The sequence below is a fragment of the Gavialis gangeticus genome, unplaced genomic scaffold (genome assembly GCF_001723915.1).
Source record: "Gavialis gangeticus isolate Ggan-Ray unplaced genomic scaffold, GavGan_comp1, whole genome shotgun sequence".
NCBI lineage: Eukaryota > Metazoa > Chordata > Crocodylia > Gavialidae > Gavialis > Gavialis gangeticus.
The window spans coordinates 93,712,877-93,735,660 of NW_017729033.1; the positions used below are offsets into that span (position 1 = coordinate 93,712,877).

The following is a 22,784-nucleotide window of genomic DNA, read 5'->3' on the forward strand; positions in this document are numbered from 1 at the left end:
AATGGTAGGTATGTGCAGGTACACGTGTGCATATGCACATGGGGGTGGAATGGAGTGGGACTAAGTACATTTAATAGATAATACATGATTTTGACAATACTTTATATCAGAATCTCAAGCTAAAGGGTACCAGTTCAGATAGATAATAGGAGGAAAAAGGTAAAAGTTATACAAGATAGATAGGTCTGTATCTAAAAACCTACTTTTATTTGGTGTTCCTTGCCTACTTTTCAAATATAATGGTTTGATTTCCACTTCCAGAAGTGGGACTTCAATCCAAGTCCCTTAGACTCCCAGGATCAGCACCCTCCCTCCTCATGTCCTTATTAGTTATTTATGCCTTTCCCCCGAGTTCCACTGACAATGAAGCAGATGGGGTTCAAAGGTCTAAGACTTTACTGTAGACAGCACAAGAAATACAGAAATACAAAACAACATGATTACTGCAACCTCAGTTTCTCTAGTCTGGGGTTGTTTTGGAGCTTGGGGTTGTTCCCATTTTTATTGGTTCTCCACTCCACCTATTCTTCAGATTACCTAAGCCAAAGGTGGGCAATTATTTGGACTGGGGGGCCACTGAAGGAGCTCTGGTGAGCTGTTATAGGTGGTGGCGGGGGGATTGTGGGGGAAGGTAGTGTTGACACAGGCCAGCCCAGCAGGGTTGGCTGGGTGGATGGGCAACACCCCAGATTATCTGGTCATGAGTAAATGGCACCAAAAGAAATTATTACAATACAAGCAAAAAAACCACCATGGGCTGTGCTTATGAATAGGAGAATGGAGCTGCCAGAAGTCAGCAAAAGAAAGGTAAAAGCAGCACCCCCCGCTCCCTACCCACAGGAGGGACAGATGTTAAGAGAACCAGAACAGATAAACTGAAATTGTCCCAAGACACCCAACTTGCCCATTGAACCCAATAATAAACTCCAAACAAAAACATCAACCTCTGATTATCATTGCTCAACTTGTATAAAGACTGTTAAAGCACTTCACAAAGATGCACAATCTCCTTATTCTGCATGAGGCACACACAGGCCGCCATGTAGTTTATAGTTCATAAAAAATGGGCAGAATGGAAAACAGAACTCAAATCTAACTCCGAGACTCCTAATTGACATTAAAAAAAAGGTGAGACTGGGATTGTAGCACAAAATCCCTCCATTTCAAAACACATGCTGGGAGGCACAATGTTTGGAATGTGGCATAAGATTCCTCCAGTCCTAATTGCACTACTGTTGACCCCCAGGCCAATTCTGCAGATTGGACAAGGGTAGGCTCCGTCCTGGACGCAGCGCTGCCCCAGGGCCTCTGCAGGTTCCAGGGCAGGGGATACTAGGGCTAAGTGCGACAGCCAGCTGATTGTTGGCCCTCCCCAAGATAGCCCAGGTGCACCTGTTGGCTTTTAGAAGTCCCAGATGACCAGGAACCTGGAATCGGGGAACCCTCTTCCCCTATCCTAGGGTACCCATGTCCCAGATCATCTAAAACAGTATGTTCATCCTGACTCTCCACAACCTAGTATTTTAAGTGCCTTGCCCTATAGCCCCCATGGAAGCTGTAGAGGAAGGCAAGAAAGGTTGCTGGTCTCAGGAGTTGCCAGGTTTCCCAATAGCCAGAGCTGCTAACATCATGCCCCCCACCCCAAAAATACTTTCAACCTGCTGCCCCTGCAACCCACTCTCCCAGAAGCAGGTTGGTTTTTTTAAAATCAGGACCATGGTATGCCCAGTCCCGAGGCCAACCCCTGTCCCCATGCCAATGGTGACAATCAACTGATGCACTGGCATGGGGGTGCTACTTATTCAATTTATGGTGCCATACAGACAATGCAAAAAGATGCTCCACATTTTCTGTGGAATAACTTGGTGGCTGGTTTGCCATTTTATGGCACCATAAATCAGCTGAGTACAATCAGAAAATAACTGTAACGTGCCAGAGGGCGGAGTTCCCTGATGCTGCGATCTCTCAATCTCATGTCTATTCAAACTTGCACAGATCTTTCACACAGGAAGGGAAAATGCTCCTGAGTTCAGAGTCAGCATTTCTCCTTAGGAACTTGAAGCTCAATTTTTATTAAATCATAAGATCAAAAGCCCTCTCTTCAGATACAGCATAGGTGCCTTCTTACTTCAGCACCCAAAGCAGGACTTCTCTAAGTTGGGAGGATGGAGACCTGAGTTCAGATTCCCTTCAAACTTTATTTACAAACATGAAAATATTTCATGATGAAAAATGTCTTCGTAGGACTGGATCTTCAATAATGTTCTATAAGGCAAGAAACTAACCTTTATATTAATGCTTCCAGCATAGTAAAAAAGCAACACTAGCATCAATCAATTTTTATAAAAATGACTTGCAATTAAAAGACTTACTAAATGATAACTGCTGCTTTGTACTTTTGATTTTGTTCTCAATAGAAAAAACCCAACAAACCAAAAAATCCATTGTTAATCTATGCAATTTTATTTGAACAAGTTGATACAAAAACAGTACAGTACATCCAATAAAACAAAACAAGCAGAAACCGACATGAACATTGTCAAATAAGGCACATGTAAAAAAATCTACACATATAATCCAGTGAAACAGACAGTTATATATATTTGGAGGTAGAAATAATTACAAAAATACTGACAATCTTAAACATTAGCTGATCTGTTAAAATGGTCACTAACTAGGGTCCCCATTTTGAAAACTTTTTTCAAATAAGAATTAACTGCATTTTATGCACTACAACTTATGGCATTTACATATTTTTTGTTGTCAAGCATCTGGAGAATTCTATCACTTAAAAATCCTCAATACCATGAGAAATACAATAAAGAAATTACAAAAAAGTTAAAAATGTCCATAAAACTCATGTCATCAGTAATGTAAAAGTTCTTGGATGTGTATCATAGCTTTTTTCACCTAAATAAGATCTACAATTTATTTACATTTTAGAGACCTAGTGAAGCTTTTAATAAAGTGGCTATATCTGCTGGAATGTTCCCTTCTCCTGCAGAGTAAAAAGAAAACATTAGTGCTGCATTAAAACATTTCACACAAAACAGCTACATTCATCCATGCAGTTAAGGCTAGCTAACTCACGCTACTCTCCCTTGAGTGGATCTCACTATAGCTCTTCTACCATTCAGAACATCAGGCACATTTTTCCCATACAATTATTATTAATCACCCCCCACTGCAACATACTCTGAAGCAAGCTAATTTTTAAAGCTCAACTTCTATTCTTTAGTTATCCAGTACTGAATTCTGCAGTAACTTCAAGTAAAACTGGGGAAAAAGAGGGAGGTGAGGGGAGTGGGAAAACTGACCCTAAACATAACCTGCACAATAAGGCTTTTGGAATTTTTATACCAGTTTCTATTTTATACAAGTGCACTGCAGAAATTCAACAGGAAGCTAGGCTGGAAAGTGGAAGAAATCTGAATCAAGGACTAACTAGTCAGAGTAAACTATCACTGTAAGAAGGTGAAACAGACCACAGAACAAAGTGTGAAGTATGAAATGTACTATTATGCGCAAAAAAGACTTACCCAAATCTGCTGCTGTCATATCTTGTTCTAGCTTCAATTTCTGCTGACTGATTTTGAGCATGGATTCCTCTATAGTCCCTTTACTGATTAGCTTTATGACTTGTACTTCTCTAAAATCACAAGAGAATAAAGTTGACAGCACACAATGACACTTTTAAGAACTATAAAAGGACAACATGGCGTTAACAGGATATGTAATTTATTTTTGAAGGGTTCATGTTCACAAATGAACATTTCTGGTTAGAATACATGGGAAAAGTCTCTTCCCCTCCCCCAACCACACTCCAGCATAGCTTAACCTGATCACATCTGGTCCAAAACAAAACTAGGTACTAAATATACTATGTTGTAAACCAAAAGTTAATGAGAAAATTCTAAACAGCAGAACGGAAGCATGACTTCAGCTTTGCCAGGGATATGTGCTACATTTAAAATACTGAATGGTCCAACTAAGATTTGGTATGTGAAAATGCCTTGAAGATTCAAAACCTTGGTTTTCAGGTAATACCTTGTACAGTATCCAATACCAGCCACTTGCTTTTAACAGAATAACAGTAAGTCCAAACTTACCTGGTCTGACCTACTCTGTGACATCGATCCTCTGCTTGCTTGTCATTGTAAGGGTTGCAGTCAATGTCGTGAAGAATGACAACATTTGCTGAGGTCAAATTTATTCCAAGGCCACCAGCTTTGGTTGAGAGCAGGAAAACAAATATACCCATATCCGTATTGAACTCATCTATTAGATGTATCCTGAAAAATTAGAGAATTTAACTATCAAGCCTTGGGAAAAAATAATATTGCTATTTTGCAGACAAAGAAAAATCTGACTTAGAAGTGATGCAGTTAGGGGAGAGTACTAACAACTTTTCACTCCCTCCACCACTACCACCCTCTTCTGTTTTTGTCTGGTGTTTAACACCAGTACCTCTCCATCTCTGACCTGAGCTCTTACTAGCTGGCTCAAGAGGGTGCAAAGAAGAAAGCCTTGAATGAGGACAGGATAGTCACCATGAAAACTCTGAAAAGACATTCTATGTACGAAAGACAGTACTGCAGAGTGCATGGAAAAGACAGAAAGAGGCAAATGAGGGCACTGCTTGGCATCAGTGGGAAAGGGAAGAGAATGATGTTTGTGGCCATGATGGCAGACAGGGAAGAGGGACAGAACTGAGGAGGGTCTAACAGGTAGAAATAAGAAAACAGAATGTATCATACTGGACAAAGTGGCAGCACAGGGGCAGATGGCTGCATTTTGTATGAACTGCAAGTACCAGGAGGACAAGAATGGAAGTGACTGCAGCAGCCAAGACAAGACATGATTACCATCTTTGTTTGATAACCAAGAATCTTATTTGTATGGACAGAGAGATAGCAAGCTGTATCAGTGTCACGGAGGAAGGTCACAGGAAGTATTTATAGCCTGACATGAAGGGAGAAGGAATAAATGAAAACGAACCCCAGATTCATATGTCTGTCAACAGAAAGAATGCGTATTTTAATCGAAGAGACCATGGGGATGGGAGTGGAGAAATTTTAGATAGGAGGAAAAAGGATTTTAACTTATAGCGAGAAACCCAAGAGATGATATTCAATACTTAATTAAAAGGTTGGTGTTCTTTTTAAGAAAAACAGAACAAGATACTTCAGTTTATTTTAAAATAATAATAAAGTCCTTCCATAAGTGACACATGACTAGATTAAACAGTAATATTGATATCAGTGCTGTCAATAAGCACTGCCACTAGGTCATTCATATTATTTCAAGTGCATTTGAAATAATTAAAAGTACAACTGATAACAGATTGTTATTAATGGACTAAATTTATGCAATTTGCACATAATTCATAAATTACATAAATTTAATTTAGTCTTTGAAGTTGATTTTCTAGCCTGTGTAAAATGTTTTCTAGTTTAATAGTCTACATTAAAGTTATTAATACAGATCCAAGCCGCATTAACTAGCATGCTCTATTAAATGGCATGCCAGTTGACGCAGCAAAAGGGAAACCGGAAGTGGGACTTCCAATTTTGTCGAATCCCACAGCCCAGTGGAAAGCAGTCTGCACAGGGTACAGCAGCCTGTGTGGAGCCCCCTCCCTTTCCCCCAACACACCAATGCCAGGGGAGTGGCAGCATGGTTAATCTGAGATGTGGATGTGCCAGACATGGCAGGAAGGACATCTTTGCCCAACCAGGCAAAGATGCCTCTCAGATAACTCGCACATTTGGTTATCCAGCACCCCCCATTTCTAATGGGTGCCGGATAACGGAGCTTTTGCTGTACACATTACTATAATTTACCAAGCTATCCATTAAATTCCACCCCAGGATCCAGTCTTATATGTTGAACTGTCTACATGAAGACAGAGATGGTGATGTAAACAGGAGCTAATCACCCTTACTGGTGCTGGAATTTGAGATGCTCATGCCCATACAAATCCCACTGCAGGCATGTATCTCATACATGAGAGGGAAATCTTTTAGCATCCACTATTATGCAAGTAGGCTTCCAAGAAAGCACCTTCCCCCTACCCTGGAGGTGTTCTAGAAGAGATTAGACAGATCTGGCTCTGGTTAGTTAACCCCAGAGCTCTTTCCTGCCTGGAGCAAGGGGTCAGACTCGATGATCTACCAGGTCCCTTCTGACCCTAGACATCTATGAAATCTATGAAGTCTGAGTATAGAATTGTAGCTCCTGCTTTATATACAATCTACCTGCCTGATTAGCAGCTGCCTCAAGGAGAAGGAAAATAGGAGTATTATTTAAGTAATAACTGGAGCCAGGTCTGTGAAACTAGTCCTCTGATCTAGAATCTGTCAGAAATAAAAAATTGGAGTTTGATCATATCAATTGCAAATAGCTGCCCTAGAGGTTTTGGAAATATACGTTCCCCTACAACAAACTATAGATACTGATACAACCCTAATGGAATACGGAAGAATAATTTAAGGAATGGGCTGCTTTAATGTTTCCTGTCACCTATTTAGGGAGTTGCCCCTTTGACTTAAGTCACACAGTCTTAACTGATACATTAAATTACTGTGTCCCAGATAGGTAGGACATAGCTCTAAAAACATCCATTATGTGGCATTCAGCCTCCTCAGGAGTCATGACAGTCAAAGAAAAAAAGATACACTATGTAAACATTGGTTTGTGTCTCCAAAGACATTTTGGTTAACTTCAGACATAAGAACTGAGCATAATTATACCCTTAAAGACGTACTACCTGGAAAGTCAAGTCTCAAAGTATTTCACACCCTATACAGTGACACTTCAATGTTTGTTCAAATGGAGAGTCCAAAGTAGTACCTTCAAGTCCCAGGTAGTAAGCAGTTCTATGTGGTGGAAATGTATGAAATATGTTCCTTAACATCAGATTCTTCAAGTGGAGTGGGAAAGAGGGGGACCCACAAACCAAAGTCACCTTCTGTGAGTAAACAGTATGCTGATGTGGAGAAGCCAAGTGAAGAAGTTCAGAGGACTTCAGAAGACAATAACATAATCCAATATTTGGAACTAAAGAATTTAAAGGCCGATTACGAGCAGAAATATTTTCATTTAGTGTCCCTACATTTTCCTATTTAGAAACCTTATGCTCTGAACGAAGGCCACTTGTCCAGCTCTTCCCAAAGGGGCTTAGCCAGATAACCTTTATGTTGACACAGGTCCAGCTGCAATCCCAGACGCCACACGTAAGAAGTGTTTGGATAATCTGAAAGTCATGTGATATGTGGTGGTCTGCTTGTGAGGAGCATCAGATCAGAATACTAGTGACATATTTAAGCTGGAGTTATTACCATCTGGGCCTTCTCCAGGAACCTAACAGTGATAAGGGTAGGGTGAAGACAGACTATTCCTTCCTAAACTGAATCAAATTAATCTGTGAAAGACCTGGGACATTTTTGTTTCCCGAGCAAAACACTAGGTTCCTTCCCATTCAAGACTGGTAGCGAAAAGGTGTACAAAGTAACTTCTCCATTTCTAGAATACATGCACTAGTATCAAGTAGCTTCTCATTCATGTGTGAAAGAGCGCTTTCACATAAGTGGAAATAACCGTTCTCAGAACATAGTGCATACAGAGTTACTAAGGTGATACAAAACAGACCACTCATGTATCACTTCCAGGATGATCTTGCTCCTTGCATTTTTTTAGTGCATGATTATTGCATTATCTGTTGGGAGCAAAAAGCTAGGTGAACAGCCCAAAGCTCTAGAATGTGTGTGTGCGCTATTGGGACTCTGCTTGGGCTCACTAACCTTCCATGGAGAGAAGAGATGCATATCACAACTTAATTTGGGTTCTATCACATGAGCCTAACCACTCCTTGAAAAAGATTTCCATGGCAGACTTCATAAATCTGTCCATCGAAGAAGACACAACATAAATTCTGAGAATCTTTTGCAGGTAAGTCTTTGCTAATGTCTGAGAATTAAATCTTCAATACGATAAGGTTAATCTTCTTGGGTTTCTTGCCTCTGGACAAAGACCTAGCATGGCCAGACATCTGCTGTTTTTATGGGCCACCATGACAACCACAGAAGTACGGACCAAGCGAATAAAGAACTCAAACCCTTCACTTGACTAGGTACCTGCAGTCTATTTATTTTGAAATTCCAGAAGATACCATATTTTGCTACAAACTGCATGCAAGTTCAAGATCAACATCACTTATAGGCATACAGGCAGGTGATTCAGTGCCTTGCATCACAGGATATCAAAAAAATCTACAGGATTGTTTTGTTTGCTTGCTTGAGTCATCAGGGGAACCTTCAGATGACCTTAAAGGAATGACAGGAGATCCCAAAAGGCTTTAAAATGATTACTGTAGAGGACTGCGATAGAGATTATAAGGCTAGAGGAACATGCTGAGCCTCTTCCTCTTCAAGAAGATGCTCCTCCCTGTAGTATTATTCTGTTGACAGACTTTAAGGGCATCTTAATGGGATAGTTTGCCTCCCTTTGAAAGAATTTATTAAGAAGGTTTGACTACTTAGACTAAACAGATAAAGGCATTAGTAATACATAGGCTTGGCAGGATTCAATTTTTTTAATCTGTAAAACATCAATAAACATTAATTTCAGCTCATACTCACAGACCAAAAAAAAAAAATATTTCCATCATTAATAACTGAAGAGGGTGGAAGAACAGAAAAGAGTTGCAGATGAGAGTATAGAGGGCAGGTCTCTTTAAGGAGGAAAACAGCAGACTGCTCATGTCAATTAAGCAATTAGCTGCTTCTTCATAGGTGCTTGAAAGTGGGCTGGAGGGAGACAACAGGCTACCTAAACCCCTACCAAAGCGGGGGGAAGGAATGGGAGGGGGAAAGAATATTTAAGCCAGATTGGAACCAGCAGCCATGAAGGAAGGCATGCAAAGCAGAGGCTGGGGAGATCCTGATGCCTGAGTGGGACAACTCAACTGTAGAGAAACCAAGAGAGACTGTAATAAGAGGCTAAGCAGCCTACTGGTGAGGCTGGTATGTGGAGAAAGACTCCAGTGAGAAAGCATAAAAGTTTTTGTGTTTTCTTAGCTTTTTAATTGCTTTTTTTTGCCATCTAGAAGATCCTTATGTCAATTTAATTTAAAAATCAATAAAAATCAAAAGAGATGCTTAAAAATAAAAAACTTTTTATCCATCAAAATTATTTAAAAATAAAAATTAAATTCTGTCAAGCCTAGTAATAAGGTATTTCATGCAGCCAATAGAGCCAACATTGCACTGCACATAAAAAGGGCATACAGCTGTCAAAATAGGTGGGGAACACCTATTTGGAAAGCAGCTCTATAACAAGATAGTGTCCTTCCCTGGTGTGCCTCAGGAGTCAGTCCAGGGGAATCCACAGAAGGGACTCGCGTATCAACAGAAGCTGAATATGCAGATGAAGAAAAGCTTTCCAAAGCAAGGGTGAGGGAAAGGACTGCAGAGCTAAAGTAAAGTTAGTACTCCGGTAATGTTACTTAATATAAGGGGATTTTCATTTTTTCGTACCTCCATTATTGGCTAAGATTTCAATATGACCAATAAAAGAGACAATGAGCAAAGAGGACTCATTCTAAACTGATGGTCAAATCTTACAAGCAGTAAGAAGGGATAATGATGCCAACACTACCAGTGCAGAAGTCTTAACTGATAAAGATTTTTAACCAGGACAAGGTTCAGAATATTCTGAAATACAGTAGCAATTCTGCTATTACCAAAGAAGCAAAAAGTTAATCACTAAAGTAAGTACAGATTACCCAAGTGAGAGAGCTCTACTCCACAGTTTTCAAAAGATTCAACATTCAACAAAACAGACAAAGGCAATTGGAGGCATGACAATTTTCTAAGCCTTTTCTGTTAATATCCATACAAAGTGATTGGTACCCAAAGCCTCATCTGGAGTCCTCTGTTCCTACGAACCTTGGACAGCAGACACACTGGATGGAGTCAAGAGAACTTGCAGGATTTCTCAAGGTGGAGGTAGAGGCAGGGGAAGAAGAAAAAAAACACACACACGCACACACACAGTCTTACAGCCAAAAGACATTTTAGCTCCTGAAGTATTAAGCTGGTTTGGAAGCATCAGCAGTACTTTCTGGAAACAAGATCTGAGGTTAAGACACTCTACTGATTTTTCTAAAAATAACCTCCCATCTGGCATCATGTGCCTTTTTTTCCTAGGGACACACCAAAAAAATAGCTGCAAACAGAGTCCTAGCTAGGAATACATCATTTCAATTTCCAAGAACCTCATACAAGACACTTAAAAGGGGACTTCAACTAACTGTAGGAAAAATGTTTATAGGGAGCATGTATATTTGTATTTTCTTTCCTTTTCTGCAAGTATAGATGTTACTGACCTTTCAGAAATCTGTGTTTTTCCATCCAGCCTAATATATCTATGCTGCTGCTGTTTCAGAAGAACTTCTAAGATGTCTAGCATCATAGTAAACTGGCTGAACAAAACAACTCTATCACCCTGGAAATAAAAACAAACAAACCCAAGCCAGTTAGACAAGACATTAACATTTATTAACACAAAAATGATCGTGCATTTCTTTCTAAAATTTTTAGATGTTTAGATTAACTAACTTCAGGCACTGAAAACGTAAATTACTATAATCTACCTGTTTCAGCCTTTAAATGCATAAAAAAGCAAGAGATGTTAATTTCATATGCAAACAGAAAAAACAAAAACAATGCTTTTAGTAAAATAGACTGATTTTGAACTCAATCTCCACTCCATGTGGCTGAGAGCCTGCTGTCTGCTGTGAGACTAATGTGCCTGTGTCTAACCTTAGTCAATACCTTAATCTTGACTTCCCAACCTATGATCTTCCTTGCCAATTATTAATGCATGTTACATTTTGATTAGTCAAGCACTTCATTTTGGACATGTATTTCACATTAGGGATAGGTCTTCTGTAGGTTTTCTATATGTTGCCTAGCACATCAGTGGGGACTCTAACATACTTATTTCACCTCACCTCACTTGTAGAGGAGTTACTGCTAAAATTATGAATTTGGATTCATAATTAAAAAAAGTAATATTGTTGCCCTTGTACTAAGCAGCTAAAGCAGGGGTCAGCAGCCTTCTGCCAATACAACCCTGGCACCTTGCAACCTAGACCCAGCTGGTGCCACAGGCCACCATTCCTTTCTGGCCCTTCAGCAACAGTGAACAGATGCTATATGGAGGAAGGGCAACCTTCCACATAGACTGCAGGCAGCTTGCTGAAACAAATGAAGGCAATTGGCAAAAGTGGCAAAGCACAGACTGGATCAACCAGCTGGGGAGATCTGTTGTACCTTTAGTAAAATGTGGACCAGCTTGGACCTTAGCAGGCCAGATCCAATCCCTCTGCAGGTTAGATTCAGCCTGTGGACTGCAGGTTGCCAACCCCTGAGCTAAACTGTTGATCAAAGATAAATATTCTATAAGTATTTTATAAAATGTCTTGTGAATTTTAAAACTGAATATTAGCATGGCTTAAGATGCACTGTATGATTTAGTATCATCTACTACCACAGTGATAAAGGCAACAAGGCATTTAGTTTTTACTGCTGGCAGTGGATGCCTAGCAAATCTAAACATCCAGTCATTGGAATACATACTACTCTCACCTATCCAGCATTGCACATGCAACATACATACTGGTACTATTATATAAATTAAATATGATTTTGCAGCAAGTTGGACTGTAATATCCCATACAGAAACAAAATACTTAGATGGTAGATGCTGCTGCTTAATAGGAATTCAATCTGTCAGCTGGTAAGCAAAGCTGTGAATAGGGCAATACAATCAAGACAGAATATTCTTTTACTACACACCTTTTCTTTAAGATCAGAGAGAATATGTTCTAGAGTTCTAAATTTTCCAGAGTCCAAAATCTGGTCCATCTCTAGCTTGAAGTCACTGACATTGGCATATTGTTTACAAAGCAAGTGAAGCTCAAAATCTGTCATCACTGTCATATCTTCAAAGATGAGGTCAGGATTAGCATCACAATGTGTGGGTTCCTAAAAAGAAGATAAAACCCCAAACCTAAAATGTATTACACGCTGAAGGTATATTCCACCTGTCTCAATACATAGCAAGAACATGAAGATAAAAGTGCATCCAAAAATTTCTTCAGAGAACAAATACTGTGAATTCTAAGGCTTTGTTTAAAGCAGGCAGATCATCAGTACAACTTCTGTTTATGGGAAGTATCAGAATATCAGTACCCTCTGTGGTTTTAGGATCTAGAGAAACTTCAACTACGGAGAATTACCAAGAGTCATTTTACCACAACAGCTCCCAGCCACTCTCCATCAAGCCTTGGGACCTTTTACTCCCATACTGGACCTCTTTCCCTGATGATATTTCTTAATAAGGAGTTTGATTCTTGGGCAGATGGTAGGAAACTGGGAACACCCATCATAGGATGTAGCGTGGGCGGAGGGTTGTCAGGGTCAGACAGGAAGAAAAGAAAACCTTATCCCTTTTATCACTAGGTATGGTTTTTCACACTCCCATTAGTCTCCTGTCCCACACTTGTTAGGCTCCTTGCATAGGGTTTATAAAGGAGTGGGCGTTGAACCCTGGTTGTAGTTGTATTTTTTATTAAAATACATACTGTTTCCATAATAGTTCTGTATTTTATTTTTTGCTTTAAAAGACTTGATACCTAAACCATAACATTTCACAATACTTTTTTTCCCTGAACTTGGCTTTGAATAATTCAGCTATTTATGTCTTCCCTGCTTGACTTTCCCAGAGTCTACTAGCCTCCTTAGTCCCTCAAGAAATATGCTAGCAGATTCCACTGCTTTCTAGATATGAGGACTCAACTAGAAAAAACAAATTGAAGAGGATGAAAAAAAAAGAGCTAGAAGCATTTCTTTCCAGGAAAGGCTTCTCTCATGGGTTATTTCAAAGTTTTATTTAAAAATACTTACCATACAATTAGAACACTAATTACTGACAACCAGGAAAAAAAGTTTATTCAAGTACGTATTTTCTTCAATCAAGAAATTAAAACTTCCTTACTCAAGGAGCCACAGCACGTGTGAATTGTAGTATCTTACCTTGAGCATAAGAGTTGACATAATCCTAAGTTTATCATCCGTGTAGTATTGACGGTGTAACAGAGGATGGTTAGCCATTTTTCTTAGTTGCATCATGACATTGCCTGTGTCCGAGTTCTTCTCTGTGACCAAAAACAGGACAATACTGAAATGCAGCATGATGCATGTGTACTAATCTTTAGATTTAATTAAAGCCAATCAGATTTCAGCATTTCATCTATTAATTACTACTAGAACCTGCAAAATTGTATCAAAACTAATTTGGACATTATTTTAAAATAAATGTACAAGTAGTATTTGGCACAACTGCAACATACCTAGTAAAAAAAGAAATAAAAACAAAATCGGCCTTCACATACCCTCGCTGTCAATAGATTTCTTTATCTTGTTCAAGAGGTCATAGTAGAGCTGTTCTTGTTTCTCTGACATTGCACACAACTCAATAAGATCTCTTTTGGGAGGCAGCTGTTTAAGAACCTGATAAGATACAAAAGTTACACTGAGTAAAAGTTATTATTAATTAGAGGTCTAATATACTGTATTACTCACAAGGTGAGCTCCAACAATTTTGTTCAACTACTTGGGGCCTGATACAGAGCCCAATAAAAGTAAACAAGTCTTTCCAATAATAACAGCACAAGTGGTTTTGGCTAAGGTTCCAGTAATTCAGTTCAGTAAAACTGTCTGGGGACTTCAAAATTAAAAAGAAACATATGGACTACTTGGAAACCACTTTGCTACTTCTAAGACAAATTTCTACGTATGGCTTAACTGTAACCAGTCACACCAAGTAGTATGGAAGTATCATCATCAACGTTATAGAAAGAAAGAAAATAAGCTATAGATCTGATTTCTATAGGTTAGAATGCTAACATGGTTGAAATTACCCTGTTTATACATGCAGGGAAACCTTCAAGTCAGGGGTGGGCAACATGACAGATCTGGCCACCAGCCGGACTCCATTTCCCAGCAGCCCCTATGTGCATGGCTGGGGCAGTCTCCATGAAAACCCCAGCTGCGCTTTGATAGCAAGCTTGGGGTTGCCATGGAGACTGGCCACAGCCATGCTGGCATGGTACAGGGCAGGGCAGGGGGCTGCTCCAGAGCCACTGGGATCTTGCAGTGGGGGCAGCTTGGCCAGGACCAGGGCAGAGCCGCAATCCACAGAGTGCATACTCTGGACCAGCTGGGGTCAGTTTCTATGGCAACCCCAGCCTTATGCTATCACAGTGTAGCTGCATTCGGGGTTTCCACGGAGATCAGCCTCAGCCATGTGGGCAGGGGCTGCTGCAAAATGGAATCTCCTGCTGGCCATATCTAACCTGCGGGCTGGACTTTGCCCACCCCTTCTCTTAAGTAGAAGAAGGGGACAGTGAAGCAAATTTCACATGCAACAGACAAGCCTTCAAATAGCCTTTAGCTTTTTAGAAATTGAACCTTGAGGATGTAGATATTTTAAATCCACGTTTGTGGCTTTGTCTATATGTAGCACATTGTCTTACTTTTTTGAAAAAAAGCAAAACAGAAATGTGTGATAAGTACAGCTACTCATTTACTTTTCTGCTAAGTAGCACCCACCATTTCTCAGGGAGGCCATTCACACCAGATGGATAATTCACAGTGCTGTAATCAAAAGCAGAAAGTAAGGGAAGCCAAAGCACAGAGATTAGTAGTGGCAGCAACCTGTGCATAAGAAGAGTGGGAGAAGACCTGAGAAAAGTAACTGATGCCTGACAGAGGTGGGTAGGAAGTGGGGGAGAAAGTCACAGATTTCTAGTCAAAAAGTAAAAGTGGACTGACTGGTTATAGAGTAAAGTAGTGGGAAGAGGGATCCTAGAAAATGTTATGTAAGTGTTCCAGAAGGTCCTTCCACTCCTCATAAAAAGTCTCATATCATTGTAAAATTACTTAAAACTAATTTCTTCTGTCACCTGAGAGCCTTCAAAAATATTCTCAACTTCTTGCATGAAAATAATTTTGTATATGTTACTATAGCTATAAGTGCATGCTTACTTCATCTTTTACTCTTCTTAAGATAAATGGTTTTATTATCTGCTTTGCATGTGCAATCCTCTCCTTTTCATATATACTTTGTTCTTCTGCAGTTTTCTAAAAAAAATAATGCAAAGAAAGTCAGTTTGTTTTTATAGAAATTCTCTAATCTAATAATTGTGGTTAAGGAGCTCTAATTTGAGAGACAATCACTCAAGAGAAAATATGCCCTTTTTGGGATAAGTAAAAGCTATAAAGTTCCAGGACATCCTATTATAATATGTTTGTAGTCCAATTGTTATATCATGTTTACTTTTACGTGACTATGAATATTTTTGTGACTATAGTAGTTTCCATAAAAATTAAACAGGAAAAATTCTATTGCAAAAATATTTTTACCGTAAGCCTATCACTGTACTTACTGTTTTTGAAGAAAACATCCTCCGGATTTCACTTGTGCTGCTACTGAACATATGTGGCATAACAAAATTCAAGAGAGACATTAATTCCAGTAGATTATTTTGAACTGGAGTTCCTGTTAGTAGCAGACGATTCATTGCCTATTTCATCCACCACAGAAAAAAAGCAAAATAAAAAACACAATTAAAATTAAATTAAAATTAACAGTGAAGAAATTAATATATCCAACTTCAGAAGCACAATTTATGCAAAGAAACCACACAAGAAAATAAATACATTTTCATTTTTCTCTCCCAAACTTTTATAGTATGTTAAACATCTGCTGCAAGGGGGCCAAGCTGGGGCTGTCCTCCATGCCGCCAGCTGGAGTAGGGATGGAGCTTGCCAGTGTGGAAGCAAGGGTAAGCACTGCGGAATGGGGCAAGAGCTCAGTGGGGAGAGGTAGCAAGCAAAGGGGACAGAGGTTGCAGGGGTAGGGGAGGCAAGGGTCCCAAGGCTGAGGGGGAGGAGGGAGATGGGGTGGAGAGACACTGAGAGGTTAGCCAGCAGCTGTGGCTCAGTCTCAAGCTAGGGTCAAGGTCTCAGCTGGAGCCGCAGCAACTGCCTTTTCCCCTGCCATCTCATACTTGATTCCAAGATGAGGGGCTCTCCCTGTCATCTCATGTTCCCCAATGTTAAATGGGGAAAAAAACCCTTCCATTTGGAAGTCGAGTAGATACAGTATTTCTGAATAGAGTTAGGCATTTGGTGACTTTAGAAGTCTTTTCTTGTGTTCAGGTCAAACTTTGTTTCCTGGAAACCACAGATCTAGTCTAGACCATACTGAGAGGACATAGAAGTTTTTACTATTCAACTGTTTGGTTGTCTATGTAACTACAAAATGAATTTGGAATAAGAGTTTACTTATAGTCTACATTTCCATCTGCAACAAGATTTGCCTACTTCAACAAAATTCTTGTCTACTTGAATTCAGATATTTATCTCTTTATCGAGCTGAATATGTAGATGGCAAAGTACAGGTTTTCCTTGCTTTATACAGGTTCAGTATGTGCAAATTCACTCTTATGCGATGATCCTTTTTATACCCAAAATTTGTTATATGCAAGGTAAATTCACTCTTATGCAATCGCTGTGGTAGAAACCCACAGTCAGCTGAAAAGTGCGGTGCGCTGTGCGAGTGACGTACACCAAAATATAGTTTCCTGTGTGGATCTGTGCTCCTCGCTTGTTGTCTGCAACACGTGTTTCTGTAGTTGCTATCCCCATTATGGTAACATTCACCACCACCCTGTGCTTGTTGTGCATACTATCTGCTGCTGGCAAGTACCAAAACTGTCTTCTAAAGTGACAGAAATGGGCCTGGGGATCAGTACAGTCAAGGTCTTGGAACATATCCCTATTTGTTACATTGTAAAGTGGGTTCCCCCTATGCAAGGGGGAACAGTTATGCACTGTTTTCCAGGAATACGTGTACAGCATAAAGCAAGGGAAAACTGTACTATAGCAAGCTCTGTACAAGAACTAAAGCAGAACTATACATTCTCTCAAAAGCAACATTCATTGAAAAATAGTGTTTGAAAGCTCATTTATTTTGTTCCAACACCTACTTTGGACTATGACCTTCCTTCAAACAGCTTACTAACATCCTTAACCCTTAATGTCTCTCTCTCACTGCCCCGTTATTTTGCCAGAATCTCTTCTCTAACTACAGCTTTGGTAATTTATATGAGAACAATAGTTGGGGTGGGGGGGACCTGTTTAGTATTCTAAAATTTAAGTATATTTGGGATACAGTACTAAGAAGATGCTTTGTATTTACTACTGAGTCTCTATTTGTAGCTCCTAAAGTAGAAAGCAGTTGTAGCCCCATTCTGGCATGCATTTACACGCAGTCTTTTTCCTTTATTTCATGGAATATCTTTCTATAAGTTTATTACTTGGTGTGTATGAAGGCAGTATGGGCTACAACAAGGGAACATGGGGGAGGTGGGAAGGAATAGTATTTTAAAACCTATCTTACATTAATTGTCATAAGGTGCTGGTAACGTACAGAACCCATGTTCTTTAACATGTGGCCTTCATCGAATATTGCATAGTTAAGTTTCAACCGACGAAATAGACTTCGGTCATCTGAACTGCTAATTGCGCAATTATACCTGTCAGAAGAACACATCATATAACGTTAACATTGTAGTTTACCCTGTATTAACAGAAGTCTAACTACAAGCTCCAAAAACATGACAGCCATCCAAATACATTGAAGAATGTCCCAAATAAAAAATACTTTTAAAAATATCCACAATCTGATGTTGACAAACAGTTGCAGCATATGTACAAGGAAGCTGAAATTCTTCATATACACTTTTAAGTATAGAATAAACTTTATAAAAGTAATACACAGGAATAATCTGACTAAAACCCTACTGACACTGGAATTCAGTGAAGATGAAAACACTTCTCTCACCAAGGAATTCTGATTACTTTGTTCATTATTTCTTCCTCTCATTTTTAACGACAGGTCATAGTTGACTACTGTTAGAGATAAAACTTGTGATTTTAAAACTTGGCATGTTCTTCTGAGAGCTCTACAAGGTTTAGAAAAAGTTGTTTTTGAGAGAAAGTTATGAACAGCTTTCAAATTACTGTCCACAAAATAGATTTTTGTTAGGATTACAGGTATATGGTTAGAGATGGATTACCAGCGCACTTACCTAAATTTTACAATAGTTGAATTTATTACTATTACCATTATCTTATATAGCACAGAGGGAAGGGTTAAACTTGCTTTGGCTTTTTACACCATTTGCATTCGGCATGTTTCTAGTATCTGCTTCCACGAATGCCTGAAGGGTATGTGCAAGGGCTTGGGACCCTGTGGTTTTGGCAGCTTTAAGGTAAAGCTGCCTTTTTGTTTGAGCAGAAACTTGTTACTGGCAACCCAGAGAACCATCTGGCGAGTTCACATATTTTTTCTAATAAATGTTCTGATGCACTGTGTCGCAGGGCACTTCAGTGCCCTGCTTCTACAAAGGGGTACAGCTGCCGGTTGCCAGGGCAACCGCAGTTTGGTCAGCTGACCGGAAGGGGGCAGGGCCTGACCTACATAAATGATCCAAGCTGAGGCCAGAGAGGCAGTTCCCTGCTAGCAGCCGAGGAACAAGGAGCTCTGCTGGAGTAAGCAGAGTAGAGAAGCCTGATGGCCTGAGCAGTTTCTGTTTGCTAATACCGGGTGGAGGAAGCCCTGGTAGGGAGTTGAATGATGATTAGCCAGGTGGCTTAGAGTTTACATTTTAGCCAGGAGGCGTAATTTTGAATTGTAGCCGATTGGCTTGCGTTATTGCTTTTGTTGTTTGTTGTTACACCGGAGGACTGCGCGAGGCTATTAGGGGTTGGAGGAGGCCTCATAGGGGCTCCACGGTAGTGTGGGGACCCCGGTGCCAGAGAGGGCACAACATTCAGGGGTGCACTGACCCCAGCCCTGAGAAGGGGCGCAGAGGATTGGGGGCCAGGTAAGGCCGAGGCTGCCTGAACCCCACAGGAACTTTAGACCTGAGGAGGGGACTTTGGGGCCAGGCACAGCTACGGCCACCTGAGCCCCAGTTGTGAGAAGTCCCAGTGCGGGCACGGTCACGAGGGAAGGCCCCAGCGCGGGCACGGTCACGGTCACGAGGGAAGGCCCCAGTGCGGGCACGGTCACGGTCACGAGGGAAGGCCAGGAAGCATCCATGGGGAGCGCCGGCAACTGTGAGGAAAAGAGAGGCCAGGGAGCATCCGTGAGGGCGCAGGCCATTGCAAAAGAAGCCAGAGAGCCCGCGAGGGCATGGGTGATAGTGAGACAAACCACGGAGCGCCCGTGAGGGTGCAGGCAATTGCGGAAAAGCCAGGGGGCAGCTGTGAGGGGGCGGGCAATTGCAAGACGAGCCAAGGGGCGCCCGTGAGGGCGCTGAGGTGAGAATTGATCAGACAACGTCCGGTACATCTGTGAGGCTCGGGGCGTGGTACAGGGGTGGTAGGAGCCACGCATAGCCCATAAGGCTGGGGTGCACCAAGTCAGTCAATACAGAACAGGGCACAGGATAAACCAGAGCACCATGTCGAAGGGGACAAAATGGCAGCCTCCCTTATAAAATACCTAACATCAAAGATGTGGCCGGCGAGAACGAGGGTGCTTTATCTCAGACTTGGCACAGTAGGGGGCGTCTGGAGAGATCACGGCCGCTCCTAGGACCCCGCCCCATGACACACTGTATCACACAAAAAAATGCTATTGGTTATTACAAAAATTTCAGGAGGAATGCAATCTGTGGGCCTTTTATTTTAATTTGTTTTGAATCAAAGGATGCAACCCAGAACACAGAGGTACATACATATATAGGGAAGTGGTCAAGAGCACCAGGTATGTGTCTAAGCATAGCTTTACTCACTGAACTCCCTGTTAGCCAACTCCCTTTTAAGGAATTCTCCTCATGCATTTCTTCCTGTGCTGGTCAGTCAAAAGATGATGTGCTGTATTACCAAGTGACAGACAATTCCACCACCACTACAATGGTCAATGTTATGCGCTCCTTCCCTTTTTTTTATTTTTGAGTTACATGTGGGGATCAGACTCCTTATGTAGGTCTAAACACAGTTCCTAATATATTGAACAAAGTGTGCTGAGCAATATTACAATGAAAGAAACAGACCACAGTGTTTTTTTACACTACTATCATAAAAGGAACCCTAGAAGACTGCACAAGCTTGCAAAGTTGGCCTAACGCAATAATTTGCAAAATTAAATAGTTCTACATTCCTAAGAACGATCAAGCTGTCTAACACCACTAGAGGTCAGTAGAATTCAACTTTAACTTAATCATATTCTTTTAACTGCAAGACTTACGTGGTCACAATCACGTTAAAGTCTACAGCTTTATTATTAATGTCAATTCTGAGATGTTTCCGATCTTCCTGGGATCCTACAAGAACAAAAGGAATACACTTAAAAGTTTTTTGCGAGTGAAATACCTGCATTTAAATCATGTTAAGCTCGGCTGTAATTTGTGTTTTATTATGCTGCAAAACACACAGCCCAAATAATGACATTCTAAAAATTAATTAATTATTCATTTTATGCCTTTAATCTGAAAACTAAAAATATTCTTACCATAATAAAAAAGGACACCAAGATCCGGACACCACAGATTAACTTCTCTTATCCAGTTATCTATACAGAGATCATTAGAAAACTGTCAATCTAAAATACTGCACTAGGCTCTTCCACACAGTCAGAAAGAACATCCTACTTTTCTTCAGCACTAACCAGACAATTCACTTAACAATGCAAACCTAAATAAAATCCTACTGAAGCAAGAGTTTGAGAAAACTTTCTTACTACTTGAAATCCCCAAATTTACAAATTCTGCAGTCAAAAAACAGCTGACAAAGTGAGCTGTTTTTCAGAAGATTTCCTATGTTCATTGAATGCTCATGCATACAAGTTTGTGGCTTCAAAAGCAGTTCATCACTAAAAAAACGGGTTAGGGAGCATTATTGTTTAAAAACCAGATCATTTAGAGGTGTCAAATTGCTTTTGATCATTACTGTGATGATGATTTTGCTAAAATAGTGTTAGGTTAAAAAAAAAAAGTTTCAACTTTTTAGTAATACTTTCTTAGTTAAATGGACATTTCAAAGTTGATTATTTCCTGGAGACCTTTATTTACGCAATCCTCTTCACGAAACAGTACGCCTCAGGGAACTGGCAAAGAAGTGCTGGAGTATTGCATATTCAAATCCATCAGAAGATAAGTGAAACTGTCAACCATCATACATGATAGCTGACAATTTTACTAAGTCAAACAGATACCCATTTGGAAGGATGTGATACATGGGGTGATCTCTCTTTCTTAAAAGCATTCTTAAAAGGAGAGATGCTAAACACCAATTATCACAACTGGCATTCTCTAGCTGGAATAAGAGCCAGGGCAAAGGACTGAATGGGCATGTAGACCAATTACTCGGTCACAACAAGCAGCGATTTGCCCTAGCCTCTCCTAATAGTACTGAAGCATGTAATCAAAACAACTCTATAGGTAACTTTCACTGTCCATAATGTGCCATTTCTTTTGCTAAAGACTGTAATAATCTCCAGAGCTGTCAGTCTGCCACCTTCTCCAGCCTATAAAACTCACTTTAAAAAAAGTGAAAACATGAAGCCCTATTTACTGTACATCTTTTCAATGTAGAGGAAAAGGCATCCTTTTAAAAAGTATGACTTTTAGTTTATTCTAGAAAATGTTTAAAATATTTAGAAAAGCAAGAAAAAAAGTCTACAGTAAAAGATCATTTACAACTTGGAAAGTGTAAATGCTCCTAATTAAGCAACAGCTAGGAACTGTTTTGACGGTAGGACAAAACAAGAGTTGTGAACTTCCATAAAAAATTTGTGATTAAAGGAATTTTAGGTTCTTAATATTATGGAAGAAAGTTGTGAGCAACTTAGTAGACATGAAAACAAAAAAAAACTGGCCACTCTGGTTAGAACTAGTTATTAGTACAATTTCTCTTCTAATAGCTATACCAATGTACCTTTTATCCTAGAACCCCTTTGGTACTTCAGATTTGGGATTTGAAAAACTGAAAAAATCCTATCGCCCATCATATTTGCAGGGTCCGAGGATGTTTGTAAGGGATTTTGCACCACAAGTGTCTGATATTTTTAAGGGAAAACAAATACTGAGCTCTAAGCAAGAGCAGTACCTCATGAATTAGATCAATCTAATGCTGTGATAAACAGTTTCCCCAGTTAAAAAGTCAGGCAGACTAGAATGAACACCAACACTGTAACACTGTACTCTGTGGCTATATTTTTGTGACAATCTTCTTATAACCTATATAAAGGCAAAAAGCTATCTAATACCTGTAATTTCAATGCAAGTGCATCTTCAAAATAAAAACAGCATGAATTATAGATGCAGTTTAAATTATTCAAACATGAATTGATGGAGACCTGAACATAACTATAACAATTACATTTTAATTCAGATGCAAAATGGTGCTCTATTATGTAAATCTTAGATGGTTTATTCTTTAGCTAAGTGAATTAGATATCTTTTTATATCTGCTCATGAAATCCTTAACTTACCTAAAGTTGAAGCTGGCACAACAATCAAATGAGGACCTTTATTACCCTGTTGGTAGAGATATGCCAGGAATGCAATAGCTTGAATTGTCTTTCCTAAACCCTAGGAGAAAATGTACACCATTTAAATATAATTAATGCAATCACAAGGT

General features: G+C 39.9%; 1 protein-coding gene across 3 annotated transcripts in view; it reads right to left on the reverse strand.

Moving 5' to 3' along the window:
• Window positions 1–2,440: 2,440 nt before the first annotated feature.
• SMARCAD1 (SWI/SNF-related, matrix-associated actin-dependent regulator of chromatin, subfamily a, containing DEAD/H box 1) overlaps window positions 2,441–22,784 on the reverse strand; it is a 100,510-nt gene continuing 80,166 nt past the window's right edge. For all 3 annotated transcript variants that reach the window (XM_019526316.1, XM_019526315.1, XM_019526317.1), the window contains 13 exons: window positions 22,636–22,735; window positions 20,656–20,715; window positions 20,392–20,467; window positions 17,533–17,668; window positions 15,515–15,652; window positions 15,114–15,209; window positions 13,460–13,577; window positions 13,101–13,222; window positions 11,862–12,050; window positions 10,388–10,506; window positions 4,110–4,292; window positions 3,540–3,649; window positions 2,441–2,998 (listed from right to left, as the gene is read on the reverse strand). In XM_019526316.1, coding sequence (XP_019381861.1) covers window positions 2,940–2,998; window positions 3,540–3,649; window positions 4,110–4,292; window positions 10,388–10,506; window positions 11,862–12,050; window positions 13,101–13,222; window positions 13,460–13,577; window positions 15,114–15,209; window positions 15,515–15,652; window positions 17,533–17,668; window positions 20,392–20,467; window positions 20,656–20,715; window positions 22,636–22,735 — 1,506 coding nt within the window. In that variant the 3' untranslated portion in view covers window positions 2,441–2,939. The remainder of the gene's footprint in view (window positions 2,999–3,539; window positions 3,650–4,109; window positions 4,293–10,387; window positions 10,507–11,861; window positions 12,051–13,100; window positions 13,223–13,459; window positions 13,578–15,113; window positions 15,210–15,514; window positions 15,653–17,532; window positions 17,669–20,391; window positions 20,468–20,655; window positions 20,716–22,635; window positions 22,736–22,784) is intronic.